Source organism: Muntiacus reevesi, chromosome 10, assembly GCF_963930625.1.
Source record: "Muntiacus reevesi chromosome 10, mMunRee1.1, whole genome shotgun sequence".
NCBI lineage: Eukaryota > Metazoa > Chordata > Mammalia > Artiodactyla > Cervidae > Muntiacus > Muntiacus reevesi.
In genome coordinates this window covers 8,542,974-8,565,401 of record NC_089258.1, presented here as the reverse complement: position 1 = coordinate 8,565,401, position 22,428 = coordinate 8,542,974, and the positions used below count along the sequence as shown (strand labels likewise).

Genomic DNA, 22,428 nt, shown 5'->3' with positions numbered 1-22,428 from the left:
CCCGGGCGCTCTGGGCAGCCTACTAGGGAAGGGTGTAAGGAAGTAGCCAGATACTTCCTTCCCCCTCTCCCGGCCCGCAGACCTTGCGCAGCTCCCGGGAGGGGCCAGGCAGCTGGGATTATGGGTCAAAGGTCAGGTGAAAAATCCAAGGGGTGGGGATGGGGGTGGGCCACTCGTTCTCCGCCCCCTGGCATTCACCCTTTCTGTTGCGCTCTGCCGTGGCCTCAGAAGTAGTCGGGTTGTCTAACCTGAATTCCCCCCTGTAATAGCCAGACCCGAGGCCCGGGGGCGCGTGAAGTGAGCACACCCGCCCCCCAGAGGCCCAGGCTGCGAGAGGGGCTCGAGGGGTGAACCTCCAGCGCCCAACTCTGGCGCTCGCGCTCTGGCATTGCCGATCCGGGCAAAAAGGGCGCACTCTCCCTACATCCCGCATCCCAGTGGCGGTCACTCCCCAGGCCGCGTGTCTGGGGATGGGTCAGGTGAGGGTGAAGAAGGAGAGGGGAGAGGGGTAGTTGCGGTTTATCACTGGAGACTTGGTGGGAGGCGAGGGCCTGGTCCCAGGCTGGTTAGGGCTGGGTTCCCAGGTTAGGGCTGGTTCCCAGACTGGTCCACCTCGGGTCATGCGAGCAAACAGCCCCCCTTCCTTCGGTGTGAGGGGTGTAAGTGTCTAAGACTGGGAGAGGGGGCGTCGTTCCTGGTGGCGGTAGAAGATCTGGGAGGGGCGGAGACGGCTGGCCTCTCCGGCCCAAAGTGGGGCGTAAGTGTCTAAGACTGGGAGAGGGGGCGTCGTTCCTGGTGGCGGTAGAAGATCTGGGAGGGGCGGAGACGGCTGGCCTCTCCGGCCCAAAGTGGGGCCTGGGGGCTTCTGCTCCAGCTCTTCTCACGGAGATGCTGGCGGGAGGACCCTGAGAGTTGGCCCCGGGTGTGCCAGGGTGTCCCTGCGAGGCACTCAGGGCTCGAACGTGCGGGAGTGTGCGCCGCGGAGACCTGGCCAAGGCTGAGTGAGCGAGGGAGTGTGAATGAGCGACCCTGGGGGATTGGATGCGCGCCCAGCGGCCCTGGGGGATCCGGCGGAGTGGGTGTGGGTGTGGGTGCGCGCGCGTTTCTGAGACCCGCGGTCCGGGCTGCGCGTGAAGCACGGGCACTACAGCCGTCTGGAGGGCGTTCCCGAGAGAGGGTGAAGGCGAGGGGGCCACGCGTGCCAGTGCGGGCAAGTGTGCCCGCGGGGGGAGGGTGGGAGCCAGCCTGAGTGAGGGGAGTGGGGGCTCACAGGCCTGCGCAGGATGACTGTGCCCGCGCGTGCCAGGAGCGAGAGCGTGCCACGGCGGGGGCGCGCGGGGGCCGTGGTCGGGAGGGGGTCGCGGCGCGCGGCCGCGGAGGCGCGGGGAGACAAGGAGGGAGGGGGAGGGGAGCGAGGGCGCGCGCGGCCGGGCGGGCGCCCGCGGTCACATGGGCGAGGGAAGGAGGGAGGGAGCGCGCGAGGGAGGGAGGAGGATGGGGGGGTTAAAGCCGCCCAGCGCCGAGGAGCCGGTGCAGAGCGGGCGGCGGCGGCAGCGGAGGCGGCGGCTCCAGCCGGCGCAGCGCGGGGCTCGGCGGCGGGATCTGGCGGCGGTGCTAGCTCCGCGCTCCCTGCCTCTCTCCCTGCCGGGGGCGGTCGAAGAGCTAGGCGCGGAGCCCCGGCGGCTCGAGGGCGCGGTGAGTACCTCGCGCGGAGCGCGCGCGGCCGGACCCTCAAACCCTCGGGTTGACCAACAGATCCGCGGCCCTCGTGCGCGCGGGAAGAGGGAGGGGACGTGCGTGGGCCCGAGACTGGGGTGGGGGGGGGCGGGAAAGTTCACGGGAAACTTTGCCCGTAAAGTCGGGGGCGGGGGCGCAGGAGAAGCAGCCCCCCATGTCCGGGCGCGCCGGGGGTTGGGCGTGGTGGTGGGGGGGCGGACAGTCCGCCGGCGGGAGGTGGCAGGGATCGATTGCCCTAGCCTCCGGGTTCTTCCTCACCTCTCAGCGTCGCGCGCAGGGTCTGGGAAAATTCCGGAGCTGGGAGGGGGGGTCGTAGTGACCCCCGCGTGCCCAGAGGCGTCTTCCTTCTCCAGCAGAAATCTGGACTTGAAAGCGCCCAGGGGTGTGAACGGACGGTTGCGCGTCCGCCGGTATATGGGTGTCCATGTGAATCCGCTTGTGTGTGTGTGTGTGTGTGTGTGTGTGTCGACGTGAGCCTGCCTGTGGTTTCCTCGTGAGTCCGCCTGGATGTATCTCCAGAATCTCTTTGTAAGTGCTCCCGTGTTGTGTGTCCGTGAGTCTGCCTGCGGTGCATCCCCGCCTCTTTGTGAGTCTGCCGGTGTGTGTCTTCTCCTAGTGCGGCTCTGCTGGAGCCGGCCTGGGTGTCCCCGTGCTGCTCGGAGTAGTGTAGCGCCCGGTGGTGGGGGCTGGGCCGCGGGGAGGTCACCAGACGGACAGCTCTCCTCCTCGGCTCGGAGCCTCTCCTCTCCCGAGCCTCTCTTCCAGCGCTCGATCGCGCGCCCGCCCGCTCCCTTGGCCCCCTCCCCCCGTCAGTAGCTTCAGGCGGGCAGGACTATTTCACGCCTTGTTGAAAATTCAGGATTTTCTTTCTCTTTCCGTCTAGTCTCTCTTTTGAGAAGCGTCTGTGTGGCTGGCGGTGTTGTGTCTGCAGCACTGGGTGTGTGTGTGCATGCCGCTGGAGAAGTGTGTCTGCAACACTATTTGCTTTGCCTGTAGTACTTGGTGTAATTGTGTCTGTGTCACTGGGGGTATTCCTGTGGCTGTGATCACGGAGGTGGTGGGTGTATGAAATGCTGGGTGTGTTTATACATCCCTAATTGCTGTTTGTCCGGGGGTCTGAAACACTGAGTGCATTTTTGTGTGTCTAACTCTGGGTGTGATTGTGTACCAGTGCATATGTGGGGATGATGGAGCTTGGACAGTTAGATGTTTCTGTGGCTGTGTGGCTAGCCAGAGCCTGGTGAGTGGAGGGGACTGTGTCTCCATCGATTCTGCATACCTGCTCCACTGCAGGATCCGCACAGATCCTCTGGGCTGGTTCTTAAGGCTCCTGGTCGGGATTGGTGACGTGCAGCCGAGGTTCACACTCCATCACGGTTAATACTCCGACTGGGACCCTGAGCCTTATGTGAAAAGTAGGAGTTTAAAGTTCACATACAAGACTTCTAGGGGCCCTGGAATTTATACTCAGCTTCATACTGAGACACTTAAACTCATGTGGACTCACACTCAGAACTACCAGAGGACAATGGACTTGCACTCAGATTCACATTTATATTCTGGTCATCTCCAGTGATACATTTCAGTCCTGGAGCTTACACTCAGACTCACATTGGGACTCTAGGCTCACACTTAGATTCACATTTCTGTCCTGAGGCTCATAGACTAATACTGAGACTAGAGCCCATGCCCAGAACTCCCTGAGGTCCTAGGGCTCACACTGGGACTCACACTGACACCCTGGAGCTTTCTCAGATTCACACGTTCTGGGGCACACACCCAGACTCACCTGGAGAACCTGGGGTTCATCTGAGCTCAAGGACTCACCTAGGACATTGGGGTTCATACATGCATGCTCACATCTTGGAGTTCACACTCAGATTCACACTAGAACATGCAGTATACTCACTTCCATCCTTGGGATCACTTAGGGACCCATACTTACAAAGGGACCCCAGTGCTTAGACTCAGACTCACACAAGGAACCTTAGCTAACACTCAGAAAGCCCCGAAGACCAGGGGCTCACATGAACACTAGGACTCTTGCCTGTACTGACTTGTTTGGGAATCCTGGGGCTCACAGTTAGATTCCCACTTCAGCCCTGGAACTGACAGTCACATGCACAGTGAGACCAGCATTCACACTCAAACCTAAACTTCAATCTTGGTCTTCACACTCAGACTGACATCCCTGGTAGTTACATTAAACTTGCTTCCATCCTGAGGCTTAGATTCAGTCACACTCGGGCCCCAGTGCTCACAATCAGACTGGCACTTGCACCTTGAGGCTTTCATATTCACATGGAAACCCTGGGGTTCACACTTAGAATCACACCAAGTTAGCTTTCCATTCTGGGACACTCAAACCCACATTAGGATTATGTTCACACTCCCAGGGGAACTTAGAACTCACGGTTCAACTCACCTGTGCATTCTTTGGTTTATGGTATGTCTCAGGGCAGCTGGGAACAGGAACAGAGACTCTTATTACAAGATCTGTGTTCTCCAGAGGTGGGGAGTGGGAGAGATATGTGTTTGGTCACGTCCCTTACTTGGGTTGTGGGCTAGTGGAGAGAGTGGTGGGAAACACCCAGTTAAACCTTTCTGCCTGTTCTTCCAGAGGAGACTGTGCTGTCAATCACTCTCAGGATGGCTGAGTGGCTTTTTGGTTCAGGGGTGACATGTACCCTTAGGGTTCCCTATGAACCATGTACATGCACATCTTTGTTCAATAGTTTTGGGTACCTCTCCTGTGATAGAGAGGCTCAAGTGTGGGGAAATAAGACTCATGTTTTCCCAAGACATCTCCCCCATCCCAGTCGTCCTTCAGATGGGAGCAGCGTGAAGGCTGACTTGAGGGGGATAGACATCTGGCTTCTCTGACCTTTCCAAGATGGCGAATCTCTGATTGTGCGGGAGATGGTAGCCCCAGATCTGTGGTGAGAAGGTGGCTGGAGGAGAAAACTGGGGTGGAACGCACCCTCTTCTCTCTCCTTTTCCTTGGCTGGAACGGGGTTGGGCCACGTTTTCTATCTCCCAGTGTCTCCTGGAATGCCTGAGTCCTTATCCTGTCTCCAGCATCTGCCTGGGGTTCTCCACTCTGCCTCCCCAAATAGCAGTAGCTCAGCGGGGGTGGGATGGGGTGGCAATTGGGTCAGGTTGCAATCAGTCTTAGGACTCCACCTGCCTTGAAGACACTGCCCAGGGCTTGACACCCTGCTTTTTGTGGAGGCCAGTGCACCAGCGCCCCTTGGGAGCCCACGAAGTATGGATCTGGCCCTCCGACTCAGATGGCTAGGCTGTACTGCTCCTTGTCCCAGAGTGGGACACGTGCTCTCCAGCCCCCCTATGGGGGTGGAGGGCTTGAAGGCAAGGCGCCCTGCTCTGCCCCCCCATGGTGAGTTGAAGTGTAAATGAATCGGAAACAGATGGAGCGTATTTTCTTTGAAATGCAGATGGGTTGGGGGGACCATGTGTGCCCGGTTGGGAGGGGTGTCCCAGAGAACTAGGAGGCTGAGAAGAGAGCTGACCCCTCCTCCAGACCCACCAAGGGATTGGGGGTGTGTGGGGGGAATACCTCAGCTGTGTAAACTCCAGTGGCCCTGGGTGACTATACCCACCCCAGACCCTAGCTTCCTGTGGGGGGGGGCTGGGGAGGCCGTGGTCCCAGTGGGCTGAGGGCACTGGGTGCAGAGGGCACAGAGGGCCCCCAAAGCATAGAGCCATGCTGGGCTGGGGGTCACCAGAGGTGAGAGGAGGAGCTGGGCAGACGTGGGGAAGACTTGGACCCTACAACTGTGAGGAACCAGCTCCTCGAAGCTGGGGCTGGAACACCAGTCCGAAGGGGCCAAAGTTATTAATAGACTAGGGTGGTGACTCCCAGGCGGTCCAAGGGCCCGTCCTGGGGTTCAGGAATGGACTGAAGCATCCTTAGTCCTGAGGGAGGTCAGAATGCCCCACTGTACACTGCCTCTGCTTTCTCTTCGCAGTGCTCAGCAAGGCTGCAGAGTAACTCACTGCCTGTGAAATCTGGGACCTAGGGGTGGGGGTCCGCGAGGCTCAGCCCCCACCCACCCTGCCCCTGCTGTAGACAAGGTACACAGTGGGAAGCCAGTGTTGAGTAAACAGTCTTTCTCTCCAGCCAGACTGAGTGGTGTTGGTGGGCAGGGCCATGTCCCTAATTCCCTGGCCGGCAGGGATTAGGTGCTCAAGGGGAGAGGGGACTCTCCGGGGCTTGAGACTCAACAGCCTCTGTGGCATAACCCTGTTTTTTGGTTTGAATCTCCCCTAAGTGATTTGCAGGCAAGACTAAAGGAAGGACTTCCCTGTATTCAGGGAAGGAGTGCAAAGGATGGGCAGCTTCTTCTTTGAAAAGGTCTGTGGCAGAGGTCAGAGCTCACTTCTGTCCTCTCCCCAGCTTCAGGATTTTTCAGAAGATGGGAAAGTCCTTTTCTCCCCCACGTGGTCGTGAGCATGTCCTTTGCTTTCTCTAAGTCTGGGTTTCTTGGACTCTAGCTAAGGCAATGGACCCCAGGTCTGAGCCTTTGAGGCTGGGCTTCCCTGGCGGCTCAGCTGGTAAAGAATCCGCCTGCATCGCAGGAGACCTGGGTTCAATCCCTGAGTTGGGAAGATCCCCTGGAGAAGGGACCGGCTACCCACTTCAGTATTCTGGCCTGGAAAATTCCATGGACTGTATAGTCCTTGGGGTCGCAAAGAGTCGGACACGACTGAGCGACTTTCACTTCTGAGGTTTAGCTGCTGTGGGCACCATGGACTGTCTGTATTGGTTATTAATGTCTGTCTGAGAACACAGAGTTCAGATCCTAAAAATACCCTGTCCAGCCAGAGCCTCGGAGGTGCTGGGGTAGCAGTGGCTGCATCTTGATGGGATAGGCACAGAGGCAGGAGAGACAGAGAGAGTGCGGGGAAACTGAGGCAGGCAGCATGGGCAGGGAGTTGCACAAGAGACAGAGCCTTCACTTTGTAGGGAACCAAGGTTTCTAAAAGAGTGGTACCAGTTAGTCACATTAGGCAACATTTAGGGTAATCTGTTATCTCGCGCCACCAAGAATTTCCTTCTCAAAGAGCCTGGAGGTACAACTAATAGCAGACATAAAAATCAAGCAGTCAGTCATAACCATTTCAAGTCCAGCTTCAGGATGTTCCAAAATGGTGTGTGACCAAGGAAAATATCTTCCCCAGGTAGCCTTTTCTGAGCTGCTGACTCTGTCCCTTCTAGAGCTCTTCCTTGCAGCCCGAGTCCCGGTGCGGTTCTTCCACACCCCGTTTTATACATCCCCACCTCACTTCTGACCCCCAGGCCTCAGTGGAGCTCCTCTGCCCCAGAAGAAAGGGACTCACAGTGGTCCCCGAAAGGTAAGATGAGCCCAGCCTCTGAGGACAGATGTCATGTGACCTTGGCCCATGAGCTGACCTTTCTGGGCCCCTCCGTGAAATCGCAGGATGGGGGCTGGGCCCTGGCCCAGGCCCTGAGAGAAGGCGGTTTTGGCACCCATCCAGGTCCCTGACGTCAATGACTCTCCAAATAATGGAATCAATATTGGGGGGGGGGGGTGGGCAAGCGTGAACCAGGCCCCAGCGATTAGAAACAGATCAGCACAAACCCACAGCTGACTCTGATAGAGCTGCTTTGGAGAGCTAGGGTGGGGGGCCTGGGAGGAGGTGGCCTTGAGCAGGGGGCTCAGGAATGGAGGCAGAGTCACCGGGTGTCCAACGCATGGGGGTGTACAAGTGGGCAGAGACTCTGGCGCTGCCGGGTGGGAATGATGAGGTGGGAGGTGGGGGGCTGTCTTGGTCCCTTCCGCGTTTGAGCCTGTGGGGTTCTGAGACTGGGGTAACTTGGTGAATGGAGATTTCTTGCAGCCAGTGAGTGATGAAGGGTTCATCTCTCTGCATCCCAGACCTGGGTCCCTTGGCCATGTTAGGGCTCAGAGGTTATACCAGGGGAACAGAGGAGCTGGGGGAAGGTTCTGAGTGAGACCTAAACGGCATGACTTTTTTCTTAGAGGCATGGGGCGTTAATCTGACACAGAGAAATGGGTATTCCCCTTCAGATTGGGAGTCTGGCCTCCTTCCCCCACTCATGTCCTCTCAGCCCCCAAAAGGCAGCAGGTGAGGATGGAGGGGGCCCTGGGGGTCTATAGGGGGCTGGCCTGGCGGCAGCTGACAAAAAAAAAAAAACAGGAAGAAGGGCTGGGGGGAGCGGCTGTAATTATGGGGCATTTATTATTAATCAGATGAAACTGCTAGAAGCAGCTGGTGTAATGTGTAGTGATACAGACTCTGCGTGCCCCCAACACAGGCACACTTGAATGCATCCTCACCTACACGCTCACTTATACATGAGTCCTGTTTTGCTTTCAGAGTTTTCTTTTCCTGAAGGTTGGATGACTCTCTGTTTGTCTGTGTATGTCAGTGTGTATCTGTCTGTTTCTTCATGTCAGCCTGTATCCTCCTCTCCCTCTGTTGTCTGCTTTCCCCACCGTCTCTGTCATTCCTCAGCCCTGTGTGTCTATCTTTGTCTTCCTGTCTCTGTCTCTGTGGGCCTGTCCGTGTGTCTGTATCTCTTACCACCAGTCAGCCTGTCCCTAACACCTTGTTTGAGTTTCTGGCCATTTCTCCCTGGCTGGTGGTACCTCTGCCTCTCCGGGCATCTGACATGGAGTTCCTTTCTCATGTGTATGTGTTGAGGCACCTGATCGTGCCTTTGGCAGACACAGCTGGGACCTGTTGTGTTGGGGAATGGAGCAATTGGACCCTGAGAATCTTCCAGGGTCTTGTAGAAGTCGAGGGCTCTGTTCAAGTAACTGGAGTCCTAGAAGCAACAATGACTTTCAGAATAGCTTTCTTCAGCACCAGTCGTGTGACGTTGGGCAAGGTAAGGTGCTTTTGTTCTCTGAGCCTCAGTTTTCTCATCTGCAAAATGGGAACAGGATTACCTTCAAAGGTTGTTTTGGTGATCTGGTGCAAAACTGTATGTTAGGTCTTCATCATGGTATTTGGCTCATCAAGGGCCCTGAGCAAGTGTTAGCTGTTCCCGTTATTATTGGGAAAGGCACTGTGCTGACGAGGGAGAGATCTGCAGAGGCAAGCTGCACTAGCAGAAGGGCTCCAGAGCAGAGATTTGCACTCAAATCTCTGCTCTGGAATTGATTGGCTCTGTGATCTTAGGCAAGTTAACCTCCCGAAATCTGCTTTTTCAGCTGTCAAATGGGAATAATAATAGAACCTACCTCATGGAGAAGTCATGAAGATTAAATGAGATCATGTACATAAAGTGCCTAACACAGTTTCTGGCACATAACAGATGCTCAATAAATCATAGTGGTGATGAGGAGAGGACAGTATGATAGTGTGTGTTTCTGCCTGCTGGGGGCCCTGTGTCCCTGTGTGAGTGTGCATGGGAGGATGTGTGTGACATGGAGGTACTTGTGTCTGTGAACCGGTTGTGTGGGGATTTCAGATGGTCTGTGGGTTTGCATCTATGTGTGGTGTCAGGCCGCTGGCTTCTGGCTTCTCCTTGTCGCGGCGGTTCAGAACCTAAAGTCTGCAAAGGGTGCTTCAGGGAGACTGGACCACTCCCAACTTTTTCTCCTCTGGACACTGACCTGCTGCCTGCCTCAGTCTCCCCTTCCCACAGTGGGGCTGTGAGTGTGAAATGAGCTCTGAGTTCGACTAAGGTCTGGGGCTCCTCTGTGGCCTGATTTGTGCCCTTTGCCCTTCTAGAATCCAGCCTTGTCACATCATCCCGCCCCCTTGGTTTCAGAAGTCTCCACAAGAGCCTGGTCTGGAGGAAGAGGAGGACATTGATGTGCTCGGTGTGCGGCCGTTTGTGAAGAGGTATGTGCTGGGGGCCCGGGGAAGGCAGGTCAGTTTCAGGGCAGCTGGCAGTGCCATGGGGGCCCGTAGGTCTGGGGATGTGAGTGAAGGAGGGTCTGCGATCCCTTCCTGTTCTTCCCCCCTCCTTCCTCCTGAGGCTTTTCATGGCCCCATGATGGGCCTATAAAGGGGAGGAGACTTACCCACCATCACACAGGCAAGGGCAAAGCCAGGTCAGAAAACTGAATTCTGCACTGCTGGGGCTGAATCCCGGATGTGGGAGCATGTTTCTGTCTCATTGTCAGCCTTCTTCTCTGCCCAAAGCATCTCTCTGGCTTGATTGGTGGGGAGCCACCGGGCTTGGAGGAGATGGGATGGAGGGTCAGAAAGTCCAAAATCTTCTGAGGCCAGCCTTGGGGGTTGGGCCTGACTCTCCCCGCCTTTCACTCTGGCCAGGCAAGGCCCCTGGATTGGCAGCCCCAGGGTGGGGGTGCTCAAGAAATCGAGGCGCTGGAGCGGAACGGAAGGGCCTATTGTCGAAAACCCGCCAGAGGCCCACAAAGGCCGGCAGGGCTTTTCATCTCAGCTCCCAAACAGACTGGCCATTTTCCCGGCCTGGAAGTGGGGTGGGGGTGGGGGGGCTGACCCTTCAGAACTAGCAGTGGGGTGTTGTTGAGGGTGGGGTCCGAGCCGAGTGTATCGCAGGCTGACAACATCATGGCCATAAAAGGGACTTAAAATGGAGCTGGGGTTCTGAAGAGTAGAAAAGGGACTTTAGAAGGCTGGAGAGGGTTACACTTCTGTCTCCCGGTTCCCAGAGGACCTGAAGACTTGGAGTGGGGTGTCTATCAGAAGTTCAGATTTGCACAACAATGAGGCAAACACCTGGGAGGAGCTTGGTGGCCGGTTGGAAAAGTGAGCTGTTGAGCTGTGCTAATCACCCCCCACACACTGGGGACACCTTAGGGAGCCGGAACTGGGATCAGAGAAGAGAAGGCTAGCGGTCAGGCAAGAGAATGGGCTCCCTGGAGCAGGAGGGACTGAGGCCAGACAGCAGGAAGGACTTTCTGCCAATGAACAGTAGCTCAGATGCCCTGACCCTCTCCCCAGGGATCCCTGAGGAGCGCAGAGAGCAGGGGAGCTGGAGAACACCCCCGGGGGGGAAAGGCTGAGACGGCTTCTGTGGGGGCAGAGGAGGAGGCCGTGAGGGAGGACTTGGCAGTTCTGTCCACCCTCCCCCAGCAGCACCTTCAGCACCGCTTTAAAAACAGCTTTTTAATTTAACAAAGTGGATGAAAAACTGTTTTTGGAAATAAAAGATATCTGCTGTCTCCCAGGCTAGCACTCAGCCCTTGCAGAGAACCTCTCTCGGTTTCTCCTTGCTCTTGGTGGCTCATTTCCTCTCTCTGCGTCTGTCTCTCTCTCTCTTTGGTTTGTCTCAGCTCTTCAGCCCCCCAGCTTCCCCTTGGCCTCCCATCACCGTCCCCCCCACCCCCCAATTCAGCCTCTGCGGGAGTGTCATCCTCAGCCTCTTATTTCCGTGTCCCTGCATCTCCTTCTGTCTCTCCGCTCCCAATCTCTCTCTTCCGGGCTTGTCTCTCTCTCTTCTGATTCGTCTCTGTCTCCCAGCCTGTCTCAATCTCTGTCTCCCTTCCCCCGCTCCTTTCTCCCCCAACCCCTGCTCTAAATGGGTCTATTTAAAACACCCGACGCTGCCAAGTCAGAAAAGCGTCTCCTGATAAAGCGCATTAGGCGGAGGGAGGGAGGAGGAGGGGGAGGGAGGCGGCGGGCGGATGGATTGATCCAAGCCCGTAACCCCATTAATCAGGCATCGTGGATCCCCCTCCCTCCCCCAGCTTCGGCCCCTTCTGAGCTAAAAGCCCCTTAAATATTTATCACCCCTCCCCCATGGGGGCGAGGGGAGAGCTGTGTGGCCCTCTGTGTGAGCATCCCCAGCCTCCTGGTCTCCCCCCATCCCGTGGGTATGTGTGTGTGTGTGTGTGTATACACACGTGTGCATGTGCTCCTGTGTGCATGCATGGATGTGCACACACCTGACAAGCCCAGGGCCCAACTGCCATCTTGCTCCCCCCAAACCATTGGAGTGGCCTGCTCCCCTGAGCAGCCTCTGGGGTACCTTAGGTGTCTGGCCTGGCTTCTGCCCCTCCTGAAGGGTTGGGCATGCAGTCCACGGGGGGTCCTCGTGCCCCGCAAAGTGCAGGACTGGAGGACTGGCTGGCATTGAACTGTCATCCTCAGGAGGGAGAGAGGTGAGCTGTGATTCAATGTCCAGATTCCCCCAAATTTCCAACGCAAGTCACTCGGGGAGTAGAGTTGGGGATTCCAGCTTCTAGAGTGCACAAGGTCCCTAGGAGGCTGCTGGAAGTTCCCCCTTTCTCCTCGGAGGGCAGAAGTAGACCTGGGGTGGAATGGGGGCTTCCCCTGACCTCAGACGGGCAGGAAGGCAAGCTGGACCGGGGAGGGGGGCTCCCCATCACCCCTAGAGATTAGACTGTCTGGGGGCGATGTGAGACGGAGAGCCTTCGCTGTAGAGGTCAGTCCTGAGTGAGACCGGCCGGGGTTGGTCCCAGTTGGCCTGAGAAGATGGCCCCGGGCGGGGGAGGGGAGGCCGCGGCAGCCCCCAGGGGTGAGGAGGGGCGGGGGTGGTGGTGGGCCGGAGCCGGGAGGGTCCCTTCCCCCTCCCCTCCCCCTGCCTCGAGTGCCACATCTCCTCCTGACTCAGACAATTAGATTCAAAGGATGACCTCACTGCCTGCCGTCCCTCACTCGCTCCCTCCGCTCGCTCGGCTCGCTCGCCCGCCGCGCGCTCCTTCCTCCCCGCCTCCCCGGCCGCTCGCCGCCCAGCTCGCTCGCAGCGGCTCGGCCCCCCGCCCGCCGGGGCTCTCGGGGGTGGGGGGACACGCCGGCTCCCCGGGCCGCCCGGGCCCCAGCCCCGAAGCCCCGGGGGGCCCGATGCCCGCGGGCGGACGGGCGGACCCTCGGAGCGCCGGAGGCACCGACGGGGCGCCTGCGCGGGGACCCAGGTCAGTGGCCGCGCGGCCGCGGGGCCGGAGAACTTGTCACCCCCGCCCGCGCCGCCCGCCGGCCCGCCCGCCCCGGCGCTTCCCGCTCCTTTCTCGGCCCCCGCCCCCCGCGGCGGCTCGGCGCTCCCCCTGCCAAGCTGTCTCTCTCCTCTTCTTTTTCTCTCCCCCCAGCAGCCCCCCTCTGCCTCTGCAGCCGGTGGGAGGGACTGGGACTTCCTGAGGTCCCAGGGATGGGGCCGGCGCCCACTGGCTGCAGCCGGACCAGGCCTCCAGCAAGAGGAGGGGGTCTGGCCGTGTCCGTTGGCCTGGGGGAGGGGACCGCCACCGGGGTGGGAAGGGGGCTACTGAGAGAGAGGCCCCGGGTGTGGGGGTGACGTCCAGACAGAGGGATGAGCTCCCAATATCTTGCTTTTCCTACATCCTGTGGGCCTCTTGCTTGGCTTCGTTGGTCCCCACCTCTGAGCTAAATAACTTCGGTCCCTGCGGCCTGGTTTCATCTGGCCCCCACAGCCTGTGTTCTTTGGAGCCTTGTCACCTAGCTTCCCTTAACCCGGCTGGCTGAATTCTTTTGTCACGCTCCCAGGGTCCCCGTCACCTGGCTTCCTGGGCTTTGCCTTGCTTGGTGTCCTTAGGCTCTGCCACCCGGTGTTCCCTCCCAGGCCTGGTCCGTGGAGTTCAGGCAGGCTCGCTTTAGGATGGGGCATCAGGGCTCACACTACACCTGGAGCAGCAAGTGGTGAGGATGTCAACAGCACTGATGGTTGTTCCCAGGCTGGGGCTTGGCCAGCCCAGCCCGGATTCCTTTCTGCCTGGACAGCGACACAGTGTCTTCTCTTGTGATGGGGGCCGGGGGCGGGGGGAAGGGGTGGCTGGGATGCAGGGTCCAAGGACGACGCTTAAGGATTCTTGTCCTGGTGGTTTGTTAGGGCAGTGCTGGCTTGGCCAGGGCTGTCCCCATTTCTCTTCGGGTCTGACAGTGATGACAGGGCCTTGGCAGGGGCTGGGGCTTGAGGTCAAGGTCTCATCTCCTTCCCCTTCCCCCACTTCCTGCAGCCAGGCCTGACATTCAGGTGCCCTGTAGACAGCTGTAGGCTCAGAGAGGTTTCCCAGAGGCCTGGGTTCACCCAGCAGGTAGCTAGGCTGTGAGCTGCTGCTGCTCCTCTTCTTGGAGAAGAAGTGGTGAGGAGGGGAGGCTGGAGGGCCCTGGGAAGCAGGCTGGCTTCTGGGTCTTGCTGACTCCTGCTGCCACCATGCCACCATCTCTTCACCTGGAGGCTTCCTCACTGCTCCACTCTGGCCGGGATCTCTCCTCATTCCTGAATGCTGGTGAAAGCAGGGTGAGGAGAGAAAGGAGCCAAGTAGGGAATAGTGTTCTGTTTCCTCAATTTTTATAAACTTTCCCGTTCTGTGTTAGGCCACCCTGAGCTTTATCCTCCCTTCCCCTAAGCACGGGCCTGGCAACCCAAGGTCCCAGCAGGGAGTGACTGTTCTGGGTGTGTATGTGTGTGTTTCCCATGCCGGGTGTAGAGGTGTGAGGGCTGAGGGTGATGGGGGTGGGGGCGGTGGACTCTGAGTTTCTGGAGGTGCTACAGTATCTGTGTGCAAGGGTGACTGTTCTGAGTGTGTGCTGGTATCCATATGTGAAGCCAGAACTGTTTTGATTGAGCATGTGTGTGAGAGTCTGTGTGTGTGACTGTGACTGTGATTCTTGTGTGCAGGCACACCAGCGTGTGCGAGGATGTGGTAGTGGGTGTCCATGTGGGAGGCCGTATGAGTGGCGGTACTGGGAGAATACGATGCCAGTGTCTGCGAGAGGGGTGCCTGGGTGTGTCTGTGAAGCTCTAGCTGTGTGGTGGAGACGGGGGGCTTTGGGGACCTCTGCGATGGTAGTGAGAGCCTGAGTGTGCATTCCGTCTTGGGGTGAAGTGAGCACCGGGTGTTGTGTGCCCCTGAATCGCGGGTGTGTGTGTGTGTGTGTGAGCATGTGTGTGTGTGAGCATGTGTGCGCGCATACTCATGCCTGTGTTTACCCATCAGGAACAGATTGCTCTGGCTTCCCCACTGTGCGGAGGGGAGGAAGGGGGAGGAAGGATGGCTTGCTTTTGCCCAGCAGACCAGAAGCTTCCTCAGAAGTAGTGTGTGCAGTGTGCGTGCGTGGAGGGGGGTCGAGGAGAACGGCACACGTGAAGACAGTTGAAGTTTCTGTTCCCCCCACTCAACTCTGACTCTGTCCGAAAGACCATCTTCAGTTCTTTATGTTACACATCGATGCTTCACACACACTGCCCACCCCCCCTTGTGTGTGTGTGTGTGTGTGTGCATGCGCATGCACCCACATATACACAACCTTGCGAGCTTCAACCTCTGTGTATGTATTCGAGGTTGTGTCTGCACCGTGGTGGTGATGGGGCCCTGCGTGGGGGGTAGTGGGAGAGGCTGAGGCAAAGCGGTCTTTGTCCCAGCCCCCAAGCCTGGAGAGCGATTCTGTCCATCCTTCTGTCTCCACAGAGGGCTCTGCAGCCTCCTTCCTGCCTAGTCTGCTGCGAGCCCCCTCCCCTGTCAGCTGAGAGAAGTCTTGGTCAGCCCCGTTGACCTGCCCATCCCCCGCCTTCCATGGAGGCCTTCCAGCTGTCTATAACCTCCGGCAGCGTCTGTTCCTCCATGAGGAGCCGCCTGGCTCCCCCTAGACCTAACCTGACTGGTGTGTGGCCCTCTTCTGCATGGAGGGATCCTTCTGATTCTCCTGGAAGCCAGGAGGGACTCTGGACTGGGGCTAGGGGGAGAGGGGTTAGTGCCTGCGTCTCGGATGCTGTGAAGCTGTCCAGAGCCCATGTGCCCACGGGGAGGATATGAACTTCTCTGCCCCTTCCTGCTCCCCATTGGAGAGGCAGAGGGTTGGGTCAGATGACTTTCCAGGGAGCCAGCCTGGACCTTTCTAGAGGACTGCTCTCGTCCAGGCCCACATACACGAGTGTGGACGAGCCAGCGCCCAGGTCGCCGGGCAGCACACAGGGCTCGAGTGGGGCTCCACGTGTGGGCCCGGCTGGTGCGATGCGGACGGGTATCTCCCTTGGACACCTCCCAGTGGCCCAGCCAGGCCCGGCATGGGAAGCGCGCAACACGCCAGCACACATGTGCAGCAGGGCATGCACATGCTGATCTCAGGGTCCCCACGGTGCAAGAGGTTGGGGGGTGGGGGGCGTGAGCACTCAAGAGCCCAAGCCGCTGCCAAAATCCACTGGAATCTTGTCCCCCCCAGGCCCCCATCTCCGGCTGTGGAGGTCACAATAGCAGGTGCGGATACCCCCCCGCCCCCCACAATTCATTCACGTTGGGCCGCCTCCTTTTCCACAACCTCAGCCAGAGAGCGGAGCTGGGGGACTGCTCCCCACCCCCTGCCTCCCTCCTGGCCCCCTGGTGCTCGGCTTCACCCTGCCCCTTCCGTGGGGGAGGAGTGGGGCTATGTTTGGGCAGTGTCCTTCCCCCAGAGCACGGGGGGCTTGCCCTGGAGTGTGTGGGGCTGGGGTAGCATCGGAGGAGGAGATAAGGCTTGAACCCAGGCACAGCTTCTGGGCCCTGCACCCCTTCAGGTGGGGGGGGAGGCGCTGAGAGGAGGGCCGGGTCTGGAGTCAAAGAGAAAGAAAGAGACCAGAGACTCAGCAACAGGGAGAGACGCCACGGGGAGTGGGAGCCTGCCCCATGGCCAGCCGGCCCCGGCCCAGGAGCTGGCCCCTGACCTGGGCCCGCCCCCTCCCCCGTGGGGGGCCTGCCGGGCCAGCTGCCAGGGGCCAGGCCTCCCTCCTCGGCCTCTCCCCACCCCCGGCCTCTGCCCCCGCCCTCACCGCCCACGCTGTCCAGGCTGCCTCGGCCTGGTGGGATCTGGGGGCCTTCTGGCCTCAGCCCCTCCTCCCGCTCCTGGAGCTTCCCGCCCGCCCAGACTGTCTCTCCCAGGCTCCCGCTCGGCCAGCCGGGGCTGAGCCTCCCTGCCCACCATGGCCTTGTCCCTGCCTCTGCCCCTGGTCTGCCCCTCATTTTCTCTCTCCGTCCCCAAGAGTACGTGCCTCTCTTCCTCTCTTCACCCTAATTCCTCTGCAGGTCTGAGGCCCATAGAGTTCCCCAGGCCTTTGAATTCCCGGGGCCTTTTGTCCCGGTTCTTGCCTCATTCCCAGGATGTGTCCCATAGGGCCATTGCAGGGCGAGGAGAAGGTGATGAGGCCCCAAGAGAGAGTGCCTTTCCCCTTTCCTGGAGGATCCCAGAGTCTGGGGTTGCTGAAGGGGACTGGAAGCCATGGAGATGTCCCCATGGCCCCCACTGTAGGCCAGATGCTCTCCATCAGAGAAACACTCCTGACCTCACCCCAGCCCCAGGCCAGGGGGGTGGGGTCCAGGCCAGTGACCTTCACTGGGTCTCAGTTTCTCAAAGGCACCACGTGGGCCCTCGCTATTCATTCATTTTCCAGGCCAGACTGAGCCCACCTGACCCTCAGCACACCCACACCAACCAACACCCTGAAGCCTAAAGCTCTGAACACACTATTGCATATCAGCAGACACTCAGTCAGAGCTGGGCTCCAGACAGTGGTGCTCAGAGCTCCCATCCTCACCCTGGATGTGGCAGGGATTCCTCAGGGTTGGGTTGATTAACTTAACCTGCCTTATTTCTGCAGGATGAATAGGGGCTTTCCCAAACTTCACACTTCCCTTTCTTAGGTTTTGCCTTCGGCTGGGCAGGGGGTGAGGGTCGGGGTGCAGGGTACCTGGGACTTGCTGGGACTGGCGAGAGGGGTCTTGGGCCCCGGATCCTAAGCCAGAAACTTGGTAGTTGAGATCCCTGATCCGGAGCCTGTCACTCGTGTCAGTGTTACGGCTGGAGACTGTCAGCCTCCATGGTGTCAACATTTCTGTGGGCTGGTGTTACTCTATGTGACTGTCCATCTTACCGAGTCTCAGCCTCCCTGCATCACTGTGGATGTCACCGTCACTGTCAGCCTGAGTGACTGGCGGTCTCATTGCATCCTGGAAACCAAGGTGACTGTCATCGTGACTGTGTCAGTGTCCACAGGGGTCATTGCCCTGTTTGTTGGCATCATCGTGTGTGACTGTGACTCGGTGCATCATCACCCCTGTGGCGACTGTCAGTACCCCATGGGCATTGACACCTGTGCGCCTGTGTCATTTTTCACAAATGTTGTTCTGACTGTGTAGTGGTGTCCTTCTGTCGCATTGGGACATGACGGCAAGTTGGGGGCTAGGATGGTCTCTTGATGTGTTACCTATGTGTGCGTATGTGGCGACACTGTCGGGAGAGGAGCTGGGCTTCTGCTCACAAGGGATTTGGGCTGCTGGGTACTTGTTAGTGGGGTGCCTTCTGCTCTCTCCTCACTGCTGGGTCTGGGGCTGGAGGCCAGGCTGGCCCTCTGGAAGGGTCTATGGAACCTGGGCCAGTTCGCATAGCCCTCATCTGGGGCTTTACAGGATTTCTGCTCTAGATCTATCCCAGAGCCGTGGGTGTGAACTTGGAAAATTCCTGGGAAAGATGCTCTTTGCCCTGGGATGGGTGGCCTGAGGTGAGCTAGGGCAGGGCAGAGGTGTAGACTGGATGTCTCTGGCCTCAGCTTCCCTACCTGGGAATGGGTCCAGCTGGGACTTGGAGGGGAAGAGGGAAGTGAAAGTGGCCTGGGACTTCCTGGACCTGTAGGTGGCGTGGGGTTTCCATCCACTCTTATCCCCTAGGGGCTAGGCTCTTGGCTTTAGAAGCCCCCCAGCCCCCTGGTAGCCCTGCTTTTGTCTCAGATCCACCAGCACAGCTGCGCTGACAGCATCCTCCCCTTACACTGCAGGAGCTGAGTGGGCTCAGAGATGCTATCAGTGGGCACAGAGACCCTGCTTGTGTCTCGTTTCTGTCTCTCTCTCCAGGTCGTGTCTCTCCCGCTGCCCTTGACTCTCTGCTAGTATCCTGTGCTCCCCGGGTCTTCCTGTGTCTCTTCTCCCATTTCTCCCTGTGTTGGTCTTTTCTTGTCCCTCAGGGACTCGGCTCGCAGCTTTCCCTCTCTCCCTGCCTCTCCGTTGCCCTCTCCCCGGGTGTCTCCCTTTTCTGGGTGCCCCCAGCCGTGCAGCATCTGCTTGGTACCCCATCCCCCAGCCTCCGCAGCGCTCTCGGCAGCGCCCGGCTCCCATAGCTGCAGCCTCTTTGGCCCAGGGCCCGGCCCTTACAGTAACTCATCGGGCTGATGGAGGCGACTTTGATGAAGAAGCCACCCCTCCCCCTGTGGGGACCCGCATGTGTGTGTGTGTGTTTGCTTGTATGCATTACACTCGTGCCAGGCCTTCTCCTCACCCCCCACGCCCCTCCCAGCTGGGACCAGGAAGGAGCTAGAAGGAGCGGACCACCCTGGCTCTCTGCTCCCATCCTGTCATCTACCCTCTGTCCCTCTGTCTGCCCCTCTGCCTCCCAGGCCCTGGGTCCTCTCCCGTGTGCTGGGCAGCAGGTTCGCCCTGAGGTGGAGTCTCTTGCTGGCTGTGAGGAGAAAAGCGGATGGTGGAGATGGTAGAGGAGGGTCTGAGGGCTCCCTGTGAGGGTTGAAGGCGGAGGGAAGCTGTGGGGGGCCGGGGGGAACCAGGTGGGCTTTCAGCCTCTTATCTGTTTCTCTCACACCGGCTCTGAATTTAGAGCTGGCTCATCCTGGGTTCCTTTCTTGGCCCCAGCACTTGCTGACTGTGTCCTTGGCCATTGTCTTCACCTCCTAAGCCTGAGGAGTAGCTGGAGGAGGGGCGTGGCTGAGGGTCAGGAGCCAGGCCAAGTGGTAGCAAAGGCCTCAGGAGTCGCAGATGTGGGAGGGGTTGCCGAGGCCGGTCGGGGCCTAGAGAGGCGAGCGGTGCCCGGGAGGGGCAGCCGGGGCTCCAGCGGCCGCCGCTGGAGGAGGTGCAGAGGGCACGGCTGGCCTGGGGAGGGGCGAGTGCAGCCGTGGGCAGGCAGGAGCCCTTCCCGCGAAGGAGCCCCCAGAAGTCAGGTTCTCCCCACTCCCCCACCCCCACTCGGCTCCAGGCTGACACCCACACTCGTCTCCCCTGCTCTAGCCCTCTCTGCAGCGTCTCTGGCTGTTTCTCTGGCAGCGTTTCTGACGGTGTCTCTGGCAGTGTGTACGACTGTGTGTCTGAGTGTCCCTGGCAGGGTTCTGAGTGCCGTGGATACTTCCTGACTGAGCATCTGGCCGCGTCTCTGGCCCTCTCTCCGGCTGTTTTTCTGGGTGTACGCCTGTTTGCGTCTATCAGTTTCTCTGGTATTTCTCTGCCTGTGTGTCAGGCAGTTTCTCTGGCAGGGTTTCTGACACTGTCCCGGGCCTGCGTCGCTGATGGCTTCTCTGATATAGCTGCCTGCATCTGGCTGAGTCTGGTACGGTGTTTCTGCCGGGTCCTTGACTGTGTGTTGGCTGTTCTCTGGCCATGTCTCTGGCTGGTTATCTGGTTGACCTACCTGTTTCTCTGGCTTGTGCCCACACAGTCTCCAGCCTGGGTGTAGGCTCTTTCTTTGGGGCTCTGTCTCTGGTTGGGGGCCGAGTCTCTGCTGTGTGTCTGACTGTACCTCTGGTGGTGGCCCTGGTTGAGTGTCTGGGAGTGGTCTGTCTCTGGATCTCTGCTTCTGTCTTGTTGACAGAACTGTGTCTCTCTTCAAGACTGGAGCGAGCGAGATTTGGAACCTCTTGGGCAGGAAATAGTTGTTTCCCTCTCCTTAGGTATAGGTGTGTGCTGGGGTGGAGCAGTGTGAGGGCAGCTGGACCCATCCTAGAAGCAGGACAATACATTGAGGGGCCACTGGATCCATCCTGGCTTCTGGAAACACGTCCTGACCATGCTGTGTGTACACACGTGAGAGTGTGCAGACCCTGACGTACATCTGCTGGACTGGGGCTCTCAGGCTTCTGGGCTGAAGGGTGATAGGCTGGGGTCCCTGACTGGGATGTATATCTGAAAATCCTTCATCCTTCTCATGATCACTAGTGTTCACTAAAGCAGAAACCACATCTGACCTGCTCACGATGTCCCACTGCCCTGATACCCTGCTGCTCTGAACTTCCCAGAGCCCCGCCAGGCAAAGCTCACCTAGGGATCGGGGGCGGGCAGGTAGGGGTAACGTGGTAGGGCAGATCCAAGGGGCTCTCTCCCCAGGAGCATGTCAGGGGCCTTCCGTTCAAGGCAGTTTGGAGATGTGTAGACGTCCAGTCAAGTTAAAGCATTACCCTTTCAGTTTGCAGTGTTTATAGCTAATTAGCTAACCTCACCAGTAAAGTTATTTTTTTTCTAGAAAAATGGCCCTAGCATTACCAGTGTTTTATAACTCATCTGCGGTTGACTACATCCTGCAGCCAGCCTCCTTATCGAACAACAAACCACTGTAGGTTGCCTTCTACCATCTCAGCAAACCTTTGCATACAGATGCCAATAAGGTTATTTTCTGTTGCTTGAAGAGGGTCCTGAGCTCCATTAAGAAGGGCGCTTGGGGTCAAGGTGCCCTGGCCCTAGGGCTGGGATCTCCCAGTCTTCCCTGAGAATGGGGTGGCGGGGGGGCCTCCCCAGGCGGCTGCTACCTGGGCTGATGCCGCCCCTTTCCCCGCCGCCCACTTTTTCCCCGACAGATGGCTGCTCCGGTCCCGTGGGCCTGCTGTGCCGTGCTCGCTGCCGCTGCTGCTGTGGTCTACGCCCAGAGACACAGTCCGCAGGGTGAGTGTCAGGCGGGTGGGGGGCGAGGGGTGCTCCCTGCTGACTCCCTCCCAGAGGATCACTCTCTCTGGCGTAACTGCACGCACCCACCCAAGAGCCACATACTGCCGTGTGCCGGCATTGTCACACATGAACATGAGTCATGTGACTCTGATACATGGGGCGACCCCCTGACATTGTCCCGTAAGCACAGCCCCCCAGTCACTGCTGGGTGGTTTCATGCTGGCAGCATCTCTGGCTGAAGATTGTCCGATCCTCTTCCGCCTAGTGTGAATACAGGGTACGGGTGGCTTAGATGGTAAAGAATCTGCCTTCCATGCAGGAGACCTGGGTTCAATCCCTGGGTCAGGAAGAGCCCCTGGAGAAAGGCATGGAAACCCATTCCGGTATTCTTACCTGGAGAATTCCATGGACGAGAGGAGCCTGGTGGGCTACAGTTCACGGGGTCACAGAGTTGGACACAACTGAGGAACTAGCATTGCGGGCAGCTAGGAGCAGGGCCCCGTACAGTATCTGGTGAAGTGGGGTCCCTTCGGGTTTATGGGGGGTGCAGTGGGAGGCATTGGGAGAGACAGTGGGTAAGAATGCCCCTCGCTTATCCTGGAAGGAACACGGGGACAGGGATGGTAGCCCCAGAACACGCTGAGGGGATGGGCAGGACGACAAGTGGGAGAAGGCTGACCCACCAGTGAGCTGGGATGGCTGGAGGGGTGGGGGGTGCCCAGGCGGGGCCATTGATTGCCTCCTCCCCGACCACTCATCCAGTGCAAGCTGCGTCCTCCTCACAGGGACACAGACACGCAGAGAGCAGAGATGGGGCATGGAGCTGCACCCGTGCTGGGAAGGGTGACCACGTGACCCCTAGCCCGTCTGCATTTGAGGCAGCACTTAAGATGGCCACATGAGTCCAAGTTCTGACCTCAAAACTCCTCGAATGAGGTTCCAAGTGTAGGGAGCTCCCCGCTTGGTTGTGTCCTGCCCCCCCCCACCTCAGCTGGCCCAGGTGGAAGCAGCGAAGGTGGGGCCCAGGCACATAGCAGGCCCTGATGACTGAGCTCCATGACCCTCAAGGCTGTGGGTTCAAAGAGTT

General features: G+C 58.8%; 1 protein-coding gene across 4 annotated transcripts in view; it reads left to right on the top strand.

Moving 5' to 3' along the window:
* The first annotated feature begins 1,555 nt into the window (after positions 1-1,555).
* CNTFR (ciliary neurotrophic factor receptor) overlaps positions 1,556-22,428 on the top strand; it is a 37,903-nt gene continuing 17,030 nt past the window's right edge. Inside the window, exons 1-3 of one of the 4 annotated variants that reach the window (XM_065946692.1) lie at positions 1,556-1,695; positions 9,484-9,597; positions 21,254-21,338. In XM_065946692.1, the coding sequence (XP_065802764.1) occupies positions 21,254-21,338 (85 nt within the window). In that variant the 5' untranslated portion in view covers positions 1,556-1,695; positions 9,484-9,597. Of the gene's footprint in view, positions 1,696-9,483; positions 9,598-12,433; positions 12,621-19,919; positions 20,014-21,253; positions 21,339-22,428 lie in introns of those variants that run through there. The other 3 variants (XM_065946693.1, XM_065946694.1, XM_065946695.1) reach the window with 3 other exon arrangements.